Source organism: Saimiri boliviensis, chromosome 13, assembly GCF_048565385.1.
Source record: "Saimiri boliviensis isolate mSaiBol1 chromosome 13, mSaiBol1.pri, whole genome shotgun sequence".
Taxonomy (NCBI): Eukaryota; Metazoa; Chordata; class Mammalia; order Primates; family Cebidae; genus Saimiri; species Saimiri boliviensis.
Window position 1 is genome coordinate 36,340,565 of NC_133461.1, and position 16,455 is coordinate 36,357,019.

At 36.4% G+C, this 16,455-nt stretch overlaps 1 protein-coding gene across 1 annotated transcript in view; it reads right to left on the reverse strand.

The window, feature by feature from the left end:
- Positions 1–16,455, reverse strand: part of PIK3C3 (phosphatidylinositol 3-kinase catalytic subunit type 3) — a 127,404-nt gene that overhangs the window by 60,884 nt on the left and 50,065 nt on the right. The window contains exons 10-12 of the mRNA XM_003924710.4: positions 12,983–13,168; positions 3,899–4,053; positions 1,553–1,643 (exon numbers count right to left, since the gene is read on the reverse strand). Of these exons, the coding sequence (XP_003924759.1) occupies positions 1,553–1,643; positions 3,899–4,053; positions 12,983–13,168 (432 nt within the window). The remainder of the gene's footprint in view (positions 1–1,552; positions 1,644–3,898; positions 4,054–12,982; positions 13,169–16,455) is intronic.

The window sequence follows — 16,455 nt, forward strand, 5'->3', positions numbered from 1 at the left end:
GCCTGTAATCCCAGCTACTCAGGAGGCTGAGGCAGGAGAATTGCCTGAACCCAGGAGGCGGAGGTTGCGGTGAGCCGAGACCGCGCCATTGCACTCCAGCCTCGGTAACAAGGGCGAAACTCCGTCTCAAAAAAAAAAAAACAACTATTCAGCAGATAAAAAGTTAAATGGCTTAATCATTGACTAACAACAGATAGGTTCATCAGTCATAAGAGAAATATCAGAAATATATAAAAACTATCATTATTTTTAGCCTAAAAGTTTTGAGTGGTAGGTGGAGTGTAAAATGATATTCTGAACACAGCTTTCAGAATCCAATCACTTCACAGCATCTAGAATGTAAATCACCTATGTTCAAACTATCAACATGGAAAACTCACTCAGACTAACGGCCTACAAGCCCTACACAACTGATGTCCACTTCTCTCTTGGATCCAATCTTCTGCCAGGTTCTCTTTGCTCACTCCCCCGCCAACCAGGCACACTAGTGTCTGTTGTTCCTCAAACACGCACACTGAAACTCTGGTCTTAGGATCTCTATACTTGCTACTCCCTCTATCTGAAATGCTCTTCCCCAGGTTGTTCCCTCACCTGCTTCACTCTTAGAGGGATGTTATTTTTTAGTAACATCTGCATCAAGCCCAACATGTAGAACAGTTCCCCTACATATTAAGAGCTCAAAAAATATATGTGAATGAATGAATAACTGAATCAATGAATCAATATCTTGGCTTTGAAAGGGAAAACTTAAGACTGTAGTAGATTGGGTTCTTAAAGGGCTTTTCTAAGGATTCTATGATTCTGGGATTTAAAAATTCTTATTTCAGTTAAATATGAATAGTTTGTTATACCAAGAGATATGCAAACATACAAACTTTAATCAATAATAGCTAAAATTTTTTTCCACTATTAACATTAACTCCTAAAATCTGACTAAATGCAATATAAATACACACACTGAAAAATCACATGAACTTTTCTAATATGTTACTTGTTTTCAACATCAGAGGTGTTAATGATTTCTTTTAAATTAGAAGTCTCATACACAAATTTAAAAATATGTACTATATCAGCTTCTGCAATGCACTTTCCAGAGCACTGTTCAGAGCAATACTGGTCTAACAGGCCTGTTTTCTCTCAAAAATGTGTCTTTCTTATATGAATAGTTAAAAAGTTGCTTAGTGTATTATTTCTAACATCAAAATCATACATTTCTACAATGTAATCACAAGCACTGACAACAATTATAGAAAGGATCATGAATACACTGACAGTAAATATTCTGAGTTTCCCTAATAAAATATTTAAGCCTTGTTTATTTTCATATTGCATATGAATCCATTTATATGCCCAAAGCACCAATAAAACAAATTGAGGACTATCGGGCATTTTATGCTTAGGGAAAAAGTCATAAACATGCATCATAAAGTAAGTTATTTAATAAAGTTGTAACATTTAGTTATTTAATCAAAACTGAGGTTTTAAACACAAGCATAAAATGTTTATGCAGTAGGATCTCTCCTACAGGAAGCTGGAAAAGCTTTGTACTCACTTCCAGATTTTCGCCATCTGGAACTTCTTTTGTTTTTGATGCAGGAGGAGGTGAAGAGACTGGAGGAAGGGGGCTGGTTATAATTTGGGAGCTGAAAAAAATAATAAAAGAGATCACTGAGATGTAAAATACTCTGTCCATAAGAAAAGACACATTTTTTTAAGCACAGTTCACTTCAATTGTGTCTGGTTAATGCAACTCTTCCAAACGTGTGTTCTGTGCAACACTAGAGCCACACTGTACTCTGGAAAAAGGCCATGGTCAAAGATTATGGGTAATGCCTCTTGGGAGATTTATGTGAAAGTCTGCATATTAAAGGTTTTGATAAGTGCTGTTTATTTGTTTAAGTCCACTTAGCTTCAAACCAGCATTTCCCAAATATATCTGGCCAACATTCCCTCTTTTTTATCTTTTTAAAAAGAAAATAAAGCTTTAAAAACAAAAAAACTTCAAAAAAAAAATCACACAGGCCGGGCGTGGTGGCTCACGCCTATAATCCCAGCACTTTGGGAGGCAGAGGCGGGTGGATCACGAGGTCAAGAGATCGAGACCATCCCGGTCAACATGGTGAAACCCTGTCTCTACTAAAAATACAAAAAATTAGCTAGGCATCGTGGCGGGCTCCTGTAATCCCAGCTACTCAGGAGGCTGAGGCAGGAGAATTGCCTGAACCCAGGAGGTGGAGGTTGTGGTGAGCCAAGATCGCACCATTGCACTCCAGCCTGGGTAACGAGCGAAACTCCGTCTCAAAAAAAAAAAATCACACAAAACAAGCAACTAGTAGACTCTAAGCAGGAAAAGACAGTTACAGTTTTCACCCCATCATAAGATTCTGAATATACTTTTACTCATAAAACATTCTACATGGCACAAGGATGAAAGTAAATAAGCATGACTTGAGACTGAAGACCTCCAATATACAGTAGGAGAAAATATAGACAGCATCTTCTCTTAAAAACAGAAAAATATAAAGCAGCCAGGGAAAGAAAAATTATTTTTCCTCTTTTTCAGTTCTTCTCCAAATAAAACACACAACATAAAGCATAGCAGAACCATAATAATAAACAAAAATTCAAAAATCCAATCTTGAGGTTATGTAATAATGAAATCACTGGACTCATTCAGGAAGTCTAAAATCTAGACCTAGTTTTGTCAATAACAACCTCATGGTCTTCACAAAACCATTTTATATCACAAAAACCTCAGAATTTTCACTTATTAGTTACTATTTTTTTCAAGTTTTAAGATTTTCTGAAAAGCAAAAAGTAGAAAAAATGTGGGTTTTGCATTCTAGTCATTTGCAAGATACATACGGTTTTAGGCATTTACTTATCTTCTTGTTAAATCCTTCATCTCTAAATTAGGGATATGAATACCTACCATAGAGAACAACTGTAACAAGATGATGTGTGTGGACCAGCTGGTACAGTGTTAGATATACATTTGGAAACTCCTAATTGTTATACTTTTAGCTAACTCCTAATAGCTAACTTTTAATTGAAATAATATGATACTATCTTTAGTATAACTACTAATGAAGTGTAAACAGTTAATTAAAAAATGCAACTTTTTATTAAAATATTGGAGCTCACTAGCGTGCCCCATCCTTCCATTTCATTTTTTTTTTTTTTTTTGAGACAGAGTCTCACTCTGTCACCCAGGATGGAGTGCAGTGGTACAATCTTGGCTTGCTGCAACCTCTGCCTCCCGAGTTTAAGCAATTCTCCTGCCTCAGCCTCCCGAGCAGCTGGGATCACAGGTGCGCGCCATCATGACTAACTAATTTTTTTGTATTTTTAGTAGAGACAGGGTTTCACCATTGGCCAGGCTGGCTTTGAACTCCTGACCTCAAGTGATCTGCCTGCCTTGGCCTCCCAAAGTGCTATGATTACAGGCATGAGCCATCACGCCTAGCCCCTTCCATTTCATTTTAACATAAGTAAGTAATAGTAGCTAACACTTACTGAGCACTATGTATTAGACAGCTTCCTATGAGTGTCAATTCGTTTAATGATTAAACAACCTTTAAAGATGAGTTACTATTGTTATCACACTCTTAAGAAATCGAAGACATATAGAGAATATGTAATTTATACAAGGTTATACAGCTTATAAGTGGCAGAGTCAAAACTTTAACTCAGATATTCAGACTTGATAGCCTGCAAAATGCTGCTCCCTAATATAGTAATTTGTGTGCTGTGAGTACACATGCAATATTCACTAATAAAACTTCAAAATTAGTAACACTAGGGTTTGATATATCTAAGGAAAAAAGGAAAAGAGAAAACAATTTGAAAAGGGAAAAATTAATGAATTTGAAAATATGCCCTCCCTGGATATCCATACCTATCTATTTCTGCAGAATTTATTCCAGAATTTGACACATTTTCTGACACTGAACTCTGACTATCCTTCTTGGTAGGTTCCAATCCATTTTTTATATCATCAAAATTTTCATATTTGAGAGCCTGGACCAGCTGTAATAGGTACATCAACAAATCCTGAAAAACAAAAAGTAAAGTAATATTAGGAAAAGAATGCAAAATGATTATAGACATAATGTATGTCTAAATATCAAGTGAACATTTTATCTATCACTTTTCAGCTATATTACTCGGCATGTCACCAAGATACTTAACTTCTCTGTGCCCCACAGCCTCTTCATCTTTAAAATGAACATCATGATATAAAACTTAGAGAAGATCATGAGGGTTAAACTAGTTAATAAAAGAATCACAGAATAGCATCCAGCACAGTAAATGACTTGTTTCAGATAGCAACTTCCTAGTTTCCAAAAAAAAGTGGGAAGGAGTCAAGATAGAAAGATTCTTTTTTTCAGTAATAGATCAGAAGACTGCATTTTATGTTTAATGTTACATAAGAAACTCCAAATTTTTAAGTTTTCAAAGAATTTCTGTTTATCAACTTTTTCTAGTTAGAATCTTTAAAAATCCCATATTTTCTTTTTTCCTGAAACCTTGGGTTTTAGAGAATCTGGATTGCTTCTTAAATGAAAATCCTGTAAAACAGATATTCAAACATTTGATTAAGAGACATGCTTTCTATTCCTGCCAACTACCAAGAGATTTGAACAAAACAAAATGCTAAGCCTAAATTCTTTATAAGTGACAACCAATGAGATAACGTGGACTAAAAAGATATCAGTCAACAAAGTAGCTTTCACTTTACTGAGTTTTCCCTTAATAATAACAATCAAAAAATTTATTTACTGTTTAGGAAGGAAATGCTTCAAGTGTTACTCTATAAAGGCTGTCCTTAGCTCTTCACAAGTATATACTTTTAAAATAACTAAAAAGTTAAGAAAACTACAAAACTCAAAAAAAATTTAGATGTATCTATTATCTTCCAGTTCCAATTATCATTCACCCTGTTAGACACTTGAAACTCATAATTAGAAAACTGTGAGATTTTGGGACTACCAATTCAACTTCAGTCTCCCCTTTAAGCTCACAAACCAGGTTAAGTCTCCTGTAAATACTTCACGGTCCACTCTTTCCTATTTGTAACATCTATAGCACTTGTAATAACCTACTCTTGGTTTTGCCACTATTTTATAAACCAGGAGGACAGACACCTGCCAGTTATGTAAGAAACCATATTCCTTATTTAATACTATAGGCATACCTCATTTTATTGTACCTTACACACACTGCATTTTTTTTTTTTTTTTTTTACAGAATGAAGGTTTATGGCAACCCTGCACCCAGTCAAGTCTACTGGGACCATTTTTCCAACAGCATGCGTTCACTCCATGTCTTTGTGTCACATTTTAGTAATTCACATACTATTTCAAACTTTTTTATTATTATTTTATCTGTTATGATGATCTGTGATCAGTGATTTTTTTTTTTTTTTTTTTTTTTTTTGAGAAGGAGTTTCGCTCTTGTTACCCAGGCTGGAGTGCAATGGCACGATCTTGGCTCACTGCAACCTCCACCTCCTGGGTTCAGGCAATTCTCCTGCCTCAGCCTCCTGAGTAGCTGGGATTACAGGCACGCGCCACCATGCCCAGCTAATTTTTTGTATTTTTAGTAGAGACGGGGTTTCACCATGTTGACCAGGATGGTCTCGATCGCCTGACCTCGTGATCCACCCGCCTCGGCCTCCCAAAGTGCTGGGATTACAGGCGTGAGCCACTGCGGCCGGCCGATCAGTGATTTTTAATGTTAGTTTTGTAATCAGGAGAGCCACAAACCACACTCATATATGATGGCCAACTTAATCAATTAAAATGTTGTATGTGTTCTGACTAATCCACCAACGGTTTACCTGTCTCTCTGCCCCTCCTCAGGCATCCCTATCCCGACACAATAATACTGAAATAAGGCCGCTTAATAAACTTACAATGCACTCTAAATGTTCAAGTACAAGGAAAAGTTGCATGTCTCTCACTTTACATCAAAAGCTAGACATGATTAAGCATAGTGAAGAAGGCACAGGAAAAGCCAAGATAGGATGAAAGCTAAGTCTCTTGTACCAAACAGCCAAGGAAAAGTTCTTGAAGGCTATTAACAATGCTATTCCAGGAAACCACAAATGAAAAGAAAGCGAAATATTAACAAAGCTATTCCAGGGAACCACAAATGAAAAGAAAGCAAAACAGCCTTATTGCTGATAAGAAGTTTTGGTGGTCTGGGTAGATGAGACTAGCTACAACATTCCCATTAGCCAAAGCCCAATCCAGAACAAGGCCCTAACTCTCTCCATTTCTGTAAAAGCTTAGAACAGTGAGGAAGTTGCAAAAGGAAAGTCTGAAGTTAGCAGAGGTTGGTTCATGAGATTTAAGGAAAGAAGTCATTTCCATTACATAAAAGTACAAAGCAAAGCAGCAAGTACTGATGGAGAAACTGCAACAAGTTATTGATCTAGGTGATTATATCAAACAATAGTTTCAGTGCAGATTAAACAGCCTTGTATTGGAATAAGATGTCATCTAAGACTCTCATAGCCACAGGCTGACTCTCTTGGTAAAGGTCTAATGCAGGTAGTGACTTTAAGTTGAAGCTACTGATCATTTACCATTTCAGAAGTCCTAGGGCCCTTAAGAATTATGCTACATCTACTTTGCCTGTGCTCTACAACTGGAGGAACAAAGCCTGGATAACATCACATCTGTTTGCAGCATGGTTTATGAATATTTAAGCCCACTGTTGAGACCCATTGTTCATAAAAGAAGATTCCTTTCAAAATATAACTGCTCACAGACAATGCACCTGGTCACCCAAGAGCTCTGATGGAGATGCAGAAGTTGAATGTTGTTGACATTCCTGCTAAAACAATATACATTCTACTGCCCATAAATCAAGGAGTCATTTCGACTTTCAAGTCTTATTATTTAAGAAATACATTTTGTAAGGTCATGGCTTCCATAAACAGTGATTCCCCTGATGGAGCTGGGCAAAATAAATTGAAAACCTTCTGGAAAGCATTCACCATTCTAGATGTCATGAACATTTGAGCTTCGTAGGGGAAGGTCAAAATATCAACATTAACAGGAATTTGGAAGAAGTTGATTCTAACCTTCATGGATAACTTTGAGGGGTTCAAGACTTCACTGTCTGTAATCCCAGCACTTTGGGAGGCTAAGAGGGGTGGATCACCTGAAGTCAGGAGTTGAAGACCAGCCTGGCTAACATGGCGAAAACCTGTCATTACTAAAAATACAAAAATCAAGTGAGTGCAGTGGCGCATGCCTATAATCTCAGCTACTTGAGAGGCTGAGGCAGGAGAATCACTTGAACCCAGGAGGTAGAGGTTGCAGTGAGCCGAGAATATGCCACTGCACTCCAGCCTGGGAGACAGTGGGAGACTCCATCTCAACAACAACAAAAAAGATATTAGTAGAGGAAGTAAATGCAGAAGTGGTAGAAACAGCAAGAAAACTAGAATTAAAAGTACAGGCTGAACATGTGACTGAACTGCTGCAATGTCATGCTAATACTTGGGCAGATGAATAGTTGCTCCTTATGGATAAGCAGCAAAGAGTAGTTTCTTGAGATGTCATCTACGCTTGGTGAAGACGCTGTGAACGCTGTTGAAAGGACAACAAAGGATTCAGAATACTCCATAAACGTAGCTATCAAAGCAGTGTCAGTGTTTGAGAGGACTGACTTCAATTTTGAAAGAAGTTCTACTGTGGATAAAATGCTAACAAGCAGCATTGTATGCTGCTGACAAATCTTATGTGAAAAAAAGAGTCAATGGGTGTGTCAAAATTCACATTCGGTTTTATTTTAAGAAACTCCCACAGCTACCCCAACTTTCTGCACCACCACCCTGATCATTCAGTGGCCACAAACATCAAAGCAAGATTCTCAAGGAGCAAAAAGACAACTTGCTGAAGGCTCAGATGATGGTTAAAATTTTTTAGTAATATTTTAAAATAAGATACGTGCATTGCTTTTCTAGACATAATGCTATTACATACTTATAGTATAATTTACTATATAAAAATATAGCAAAGTTGTATTTATAAATTTTATATGTACTTGGAAGCCAAAAAATTCATATGACTAGCTTTATTATAATGTTTGCTTTATTGCAGAGGTCTGGACCAAACCTGTAATATCTCTGAGGTATGATTGTATATTGCTGTTTTGTTCAGAATTTATATCTCACACTAAATAATTTTTAAAAAGGTCATTAGGCAAACACTAACAAAGAGTAAGACATATGACTTCACCATAAATATAAATTAAACACAGGTTTGTTAATTCTTATTCAAATATGTCAATGTCAGTAGTCAGGGAACTCAAGTCTCTCTATAGTGTTGTTTCTAAAACCCACTTTTTAATTGAAGCAACATCTGATTTTCTACTATCCTAGTTGAGATTCATGGCATCCACTAACTGTACATCTACTTACATGTTGTTTCCTAAGGAAAAAAGCATTACGTAACGGAAAATCGAACAATGTTTAATGACTGGTATCCTCCTTTGGAGGTGTAAGTAATTCACTTTCTCTGCCAGCCTTCATTCCCACTGCTGCCCAATCTATTACCTGTGTGCTTTCCTAATTACAGAAAAAAGTTAACCACATAAAATAAAAAAGGCTAAGGTATTAAGTTCTCCAGAAGAAAAATTCTGTAAGTAACTTTTCTAAGTCACTTATCATCATCTGATTTCTTGGTCATTTCATATTCTATATTCAAACTATACTTTCCTTCATTTGTAGGAAAATGAATTAACTTCAATAATAAGTACAGAGTCTGTTTTCTCATTATATAGTCACGTCTTGAAAAATATAAAAGTCTTCCAAGCATGAAGGACGTAAGCATTGGAGTAAAACAAAGCAAAAAAGAAAAAAAAAAAAATCAGGCTTCCATCTTAGGCATTTCTGTAAATATTTCCCAAGTGCTATGAAATTTTGTTTAGATAGTGATCATCATTTTTCTCAAGAGCAAGTTAATTCTAATGCTTCAAAGTGAAAATGCAAAATCACATTTCAAAATCACTCAGTGACTTTCCATTTCTTATTGAATTAAGAATAACTCTCCAAACAGGCATTTTCAGTTAGAGACATGGGTTCTGATTTTGCCTCTCAATGGCTACATATATCCCACACTCCTGTCAAAGTGACATACTTTCCATTCTTCCTGTACTTTCAACTCCCTTGCTCTTGCTCACATTGCTTTCTCTACCTGCAATATAAACTTCAAACATAAAAATTCCACATTTCCTTCAACTCAAATGTTACTTCTTCCTTAAATTCTAATATGGACTATCTCTCCTTTTGAACTACACAGCAGTGAGAAATATGATTTAAAAATTCCTAAAATATATAAGATAAAGAACAGTCATTAAAAATTTTAAATAAGATAGTAACAAATCAAATTCAGAAAGGTATTCAAATTTATTTTACAAGAGTATGGCTGGTATAACATTAGGAAATGTATCAGCATACTTAAGAGTAGATTGATAAAAGTGAGAGACCATATGATATGAACAGGTGTCAAAAGAGTATTTGATACTATATAAAAGCCATTCTTGAATTAAACACACAGAACAAGATAACAAAGAGAGACGGGGAGAAACTTTGAACATAAATGAGAGCATTTGGCTGAAACCAGCAAGCAACACACGTTAAGAGTGAAACACTAGGGCCGGGCGCAGTGGCTCAAGCCTGTAATCCCAGCACTTTGGGAGGCCGAGGTGGGTGGATCACAAGGTCAAGAGATTGAGACCATCCCGGTCAACATGGTGAAACCCCATCTCTACTAAAAATACAAAAAATTAGCTGGGCATGGTGGCGCGTGCCTGTAATCCCAGCTACTCAGGAGGCTGAGGCAGGAGAACTGCCTGAACCCAGGAGGTGGAGGTTGCGATGAGCCGAGACCGCGCCATTGCACTCCAGCCTGGGTAACAAGAGAGTGAAACTCCGTCTCAAAAAAAAAAAAAAAAAAAGAGTGAAACACTAAGAGCATTCCCATAATGAACAACAAGATAAAGATAAATATAGAACTACTTTTATTCACCGTTATTACTTGCAGCTTTTAGCTAATGTAATGAAAAAATATACTGCTTTTCAGCTAGCATAATGCTATACCTAGAAAATATAAGAGGCAACCTAACATCTTTAGAATAAGAAAAATCAATAAAGTAACTAGCTAAAACAAATATTGAAACAGAAACAGTATTCCTTTTAACTAAGAAACGTAAATAAAAGATATATGGGAGGCCGGGAATGGTGGCTCATGCCTGTAATCCAAGCACTTTGGAGGCCAAGGCAGGCAGATCACCTGAATTAGGGAGTTCAAGACCAGCCTGACCAACATGGTGAAACCCCATCTTTAAAAAAATAAAATAAAATAAAATAAAATAAAATAGAATAAAATAAAAGATAAATGGGGTGGGGTAGTTTATAATAGCAACAATAATAAAATTACTAGGGAATAAATCAAAATTATAAGCATGTTTATAATTTTTATAAAATTTATAAGTGAGTGAATAAAAAAATCATATGCCACTGTGTGGGAAGACATACTATCATAAAGGTATCTTTTTTATATAATATGCGAATATAACATAATTCTACTTAAGATTCTGGTGCAGTTTTAAGAAAATGATAAAAATATTCAAATTGATAGAAAGAATAAATCCAAAAAATATAAAACTGATAAAAAGGAGGAAAGGATTTGTCTAATCATACATTTTAAGTAGTACATGGCAACCAATGTTTAGAAGTATGACACAAACCTAAAAACAGAAGACTTAAGGGGATTATCAGGCAAAATATAAAAAGCAGATATCATTTGGTTCAATAACTCTATTGAAAGCAATTTATTCAATAATGTAATTTTTAAAACATACCCACCTACCCACCCCCACACACCCATTCACTAAAATATAGTTACAGGAAAAGAATAAGAACAACTGCCTATCAAGAGGCTCACTGGTTAAGTAAATTAAAAAATAAATTCATGGTAAAATACCACGATGTTATTTAGAAAGAATAAGGCAGATCTACAGTGACAGAGTTCAGGACCATGCTACCCCAAAATATAGCATGCTCAAATTTTTTTTATTCATCACAAGTCACTTGCAACCCCATTTGAGTTTATGTTAATGAGGTAACTTTTGGAAAGGCCCTAGAGATGGGGGCTGGCTGAGAGAAAAGTCAGCCATGTGATTAGAGAGTGGAACTTTAAGCTCCACCCCTCAATCTCTAGGGAACAGAGAGAAGAACTAAAGATTGACCTAATCACCAACAGCCAGTGGTTTAATAAATCATGCCAATATAATGAAGCACAGGATTCTGAGAGCTTTTAGGTTGCTGAAGAAGAATGCACCCACATACAAGGAGAGTGCTGTACTGCAGACTCCAAGGGGATAGAAGCTCTTGTGCTCAAGGCCTCATCCTACGTGTCACTTCATCTAATTGTTCATCTGCATCCTTAGGATACCCTTCGTAATAAATCAACAGCAGTAAATAATGTTTCCCTGAGTTTTGTGAATCATTATGGCAAATTACCGCAGCCAAGGAGAGGGTTGTGGGAGCCTCCTGATTTGCTAAAGCCAGTCAGAAGTCAGAACGATGTAATCTAGTGGAGATTAGGGGTTTGGGGTGGAGAGACTGAGCATCATTATTACAGATGAAACAAGATTGGCTATAAGTTGGCAACTGCTGAGGATAGATGCATGTCAGGGTTCATTATACTGTTTACTGTTTAAATTTCACCATAATTAAAGGTATACATACAATTATCAACTTTAATAAATATTTCACTTGCTTATTGAAATTCGGATGCTGCTAATTCAAAATGATCTCACTGTCCCCTTCCTCTTGAAAACATATTTGATGATAGTTGTTCTATGTGATCAGCATTCCCATATATATTGAAGCTGAGACATTCCTCCACATCCCACAAAGTACTGCTGGCTAGCGTAAACTATTAGATTATATTTAAGAACATATTCACCCTATAAAAATTATGAAAAAAAAATGCTGAATTAGTCTATCTCATAAAGAATTATTTAAGCCCCAAATCCCCTTGTGTCAAAAGAACGTTCCTCCTTCCCTGATGGCCTTACATGTAGAGTCATGTGCTGCATAACAAGGTGTCAGCCAAGAGAAGACCGCATATATGATAGCAATCCCATAAGATTATAATAGTGTCTTTTTATTGTACCTTTTCTATGCTTAGGTATGCAAATACTTATCATTGCATTATAATTGCCTGAAGTACGTATTTATATTTAGTACAACAATATGCTGTACAGGTTTGTAACTTAGGAGTACATAGCCTCAGTTGTAGATGGCTATGCCATCTACATAGTATGGGTAAGTATACTCCATGATGTTTGCACAAAGATGAAATCCCCTAAGGAAACATTTCTCAGAACACTTCCCTGTCATTAACTGATGTATAACTGTATATAAACAGCCAGCATATAGTTGGCAATCTTTGCTTCAGAAAATCTACATATACATATAATTGTCGTCAGCTGAAAGTTTAAAAGGCGAGCTTGAAGGAGAGTAGGATGACCATGTATCTATCTCTATGCTTTAAAGGCCCCAAGGGCTTTCCGAGGCTACAATTAAATATGGCTTGTTGTATACTGACTGATAGAGGAGATCTGAATTATTCCCTAGCTGGTGCTGCATTAAACCATTTTTCACTAGAATTCCTTCTACCAGACAGAGCAATACAAGCTCTGCTGCCAGGTAAATGTCCTGGGAGAGACCGTCCTATCACGTAACAGATCAGAAAGTAAATTTTCATTTCACAGAGGAGTCCCTTGAGGTATATTCTAATTTTCCTTTTGAAAACACACCTAGTATATCCTCTTCACTTCTAAAAATCTCTCTCTTGCATATGCGTGCACTCACTCTCACACACACATATACACATAGTCTATAATTAGGCTCTAGTTTAAAATGACCCATTGAAATTGAATAATAATAACGTACCTCATCATCGGCCTGTCGCAACCGGGCAACAGCATAACGCCTCACTGTTGGATTGGTGTAATGGGAGGAAAGCAATTCCAAGGAGTCCTCTACATCCATCGGCTTCCATTTTCCCAGAAGTTCCAAGGCCTGTTTGGCCTCTTGAGGTAGATCCCAATTAACACATTTCAAGAATTTTGTCAAAGCCTAAAATTAGAAAATATTTAAAAATTAGAAACAGCCTATTTCTTGGGATACAGAAGGTGACTAGGCAGAGTTTCACTTGGTCCTAATGGCAGAGCCATGGAGTCAGTGATAGACTCCATGTGTAAACCCTAAATGAAGTTATATACATGATCTTAGAGAAGCGCTGCAGGACAGAAAAAATGCATGTTCCCTGTTGCAGAGCACTATGACTTTTTAAATTTGTATTGGCTTTTCTTCACTTTGCTATTGTCATTCTAAAATACTGCAGACCTCAAGACATGGAAACAGTTGAGGCATTTCTCAAAAACTCTAAGATGCCTTAAAGACAACCTACATTTTACAACAGAAAATACTGTAACCACTGAATCAAAGGGCCAGAAACCATGCAAGCGCAGACATTACCACCACTAGCCTCACTCTTGATCACCTCCCTAGAGTATGACCACTAGCTTTCGTAGATACTTAAACAGGAAGACTCAATTTGGAGTATGTATGCAACTCTGTGAAGTAACTACTTAAAAAGATAGGCAATCCAACAAAACTTCAAAACACAAGCATAAAAATGGGTAAGTGGAGAAACAGCAGCAAACAGTGTTATGATTTGGCTGGTTGTAGCATCTTTCTAGAACCTCACACCTTTGAATAGGCAGCATACTGAAGTTTTCATAAGGCTGTAGTTAAGCAGATTGTCTTAGAACATATCATTCATAGCACAAACAGTAAATGCTCTTTTAAGAAAGGTATACACTTGTTGGCCAGGTGTGGTGGCTCATGCTAATTCCAGAGCTTTGAGATGCTCAGGCACTGCTTAAGGCCAGGAGTTCAAGACCAGACTGGGCAACATAGAAAGACCCCATCTCCACAAAAATAAATTAAAATAAAGAAAAGTATCTACTTGTTTTCCATAAAAAGCAACACTTATTGCTGGGTCTCAAAGGCAACACTTTCCTAGCTGAACCCAAGATGTTTTCTTCTTTGTCTTCCTCTGTTGTTATCTGTTAAAAATATAGATAACTTGAAAATTTAAAACTCCTGCTCTGTCCAACCAAAATCTTTTTATTAGTAAACTAATCCAGTCTTCAAGAAAACGTCTACTTGGACAACAAACCACAATTTCTGGTTAGTATTGTGAATGAACACTAAATGAACCTTTATACCCATCCCCTAACTTACTCTTGATTTTACTAAATTAAGAAAAAAGGCGCTATGTAGATTGCCTAGTTCAATGCTTAAATCGTATATAACCTCAGCAAACTTAAATGGCTTGCCCATCATCTCAAAATGGTGCATGAGCTAGACCTAGAAGCCAGGTCCACCAATTCTCAGCCCCATGCTTCTTCCACCAGATGGTGATTCCTTACCAGTAAGGCACTCCATTTCCTAATTAGCCCCATTCCCCTTCGAGCCATCACTCTGCCAACACTAAGTTCCTAAATCCATTCCAGTCCCTTTCAATTATTTCCTAGCAATATCTCTTATATTTGTCCTCAGCCTGATTCTCATTACATCACACAACTGAAGTTGGACAGAGCCTTCTAGCTAAGAACCTCAATATCAGCTTCTCTTCTAATCATTTCACACAAACTCTTAGAAGCTCAAGTTGGAAGTGGTCTTAGCACAAATTTTCCATTGTTAGCAGAAACACCCCATAACATTAATGCCAAAATAGAGTTCCAGTATTTACTTAAGTGACTCCAGGAACTAATTTCCAAATTGGCCATTATATTCATAGAAAGCTAAGCTATTTTGGTTTGGTTTTGTTTTTAACTATAATGAATCAAAAGACAAAAAAAATGTCTTCATATTGCCTCTTCCAATTGGTTAGTTTCACTCTTTGGAGAGAAATGAGAGTAAATTTAGCCCCATATGATGTGGGCAGCCATTCCAATATATGAAGATAACTGCCATACTGTTACAAGGTGGTTTCAACTAGATGATAGGGATACTCTCATTTGTAAATAAACAAATAAATAACCTCAACTTCTTTCTCAAAACATTTCATCGCTACCACTTACCACAATGCAAGCCTGTTTCATTAAACTCTCATTGCCCTTCCATGCTTCAGCCCAGTTAACTTATACTAACAATGGCTCTCTAACCACTGTGTACAATCCTCCCTCATACTCTTCATCAAAACAGGGGCTCTTCTCTAAGGCCATCTTGTCAAAAACTCAAGTTTCACAGGAAGTTTTCAGCAACTTTCAGCGTCAAAAACTCAAGTTTCACAGGAAGTTTTCAGCAACTTTCAGCTACTCCTTTAGAAGCTGGCTCAATTTTACTACTGTCATTTAAATGATGTTCTTCTAACCGCCAAATGTTTTTGTGGGCATTTTTCTCTCTATAACTGGAGTCTGAATCCCCCAAGGACAGCTGTCCATTTCCTCTACACCTCCTGCACACCATTTAGTATAATGCTCCTTTCTGTATAGAACACAGATTGTCCTACTAACTTATTCCATGAATTTATTTTCCACTTCTAAAATGCATTTCTAGGTTGAATGTGGAAACAAAGCAATACTTCTTAAATAATGATAGTGAAAGCTTTTCCATTTCACAGTACATCAGCAGTCTTAATAGAAATGTGTGGGTATGTACTTATTATAAGCAAATCTTGTAGCATGCCGATGTACTCAATAACTGAAACAATCTAAAACCTGGATTCTCAGATTTATAGACTTATTAGCAAGATTTATAGAGTATGCTGCTGCCAAAGAACATAAAGCACTGTACAAAAGAATTTCACAACTTTTTAATGTTAAATGTTACAAATGTAAACAGGGAGTCAGTAGACTGAAGAAGGAAACAAGGAGTCAAAGAATAAGAGAGACAAAAAGTAAGAACGTGAAGACAGCATTAATAATAATACTTAACCCTAGGTTTTTCAAAGATGCTTTATTGATCCATGTCAAGATACAGGATTGAAGTGCAATTCTCTCTCTCTGGAAATTCCATAGATAACTGAAGAGCACAGGCTACAGAGCCAGGGTATTTTGGTTTCAATTATAATTGCTGGCTCCATCAATTATTAGCTGACTAAATTGAAGTACCTTATTTAACTTTTAAAAGATCTTTCTCATAGGCTTGTGGTGAAGATTAAAATAATGAATGTAAAATGTTTGTAATAATACCCTGTATATAGTAAATAATTGTCAGTTATTATTTCATTCTTATTTCTGATGTTGACATCAAATGTTAACCTTACTATACTTATTACTATGTTTTATTCCCTTCTGATCTGAAAGTCACCTGTTATCTCCTGCTCTTAGAATCACAATCACGTAAGAACT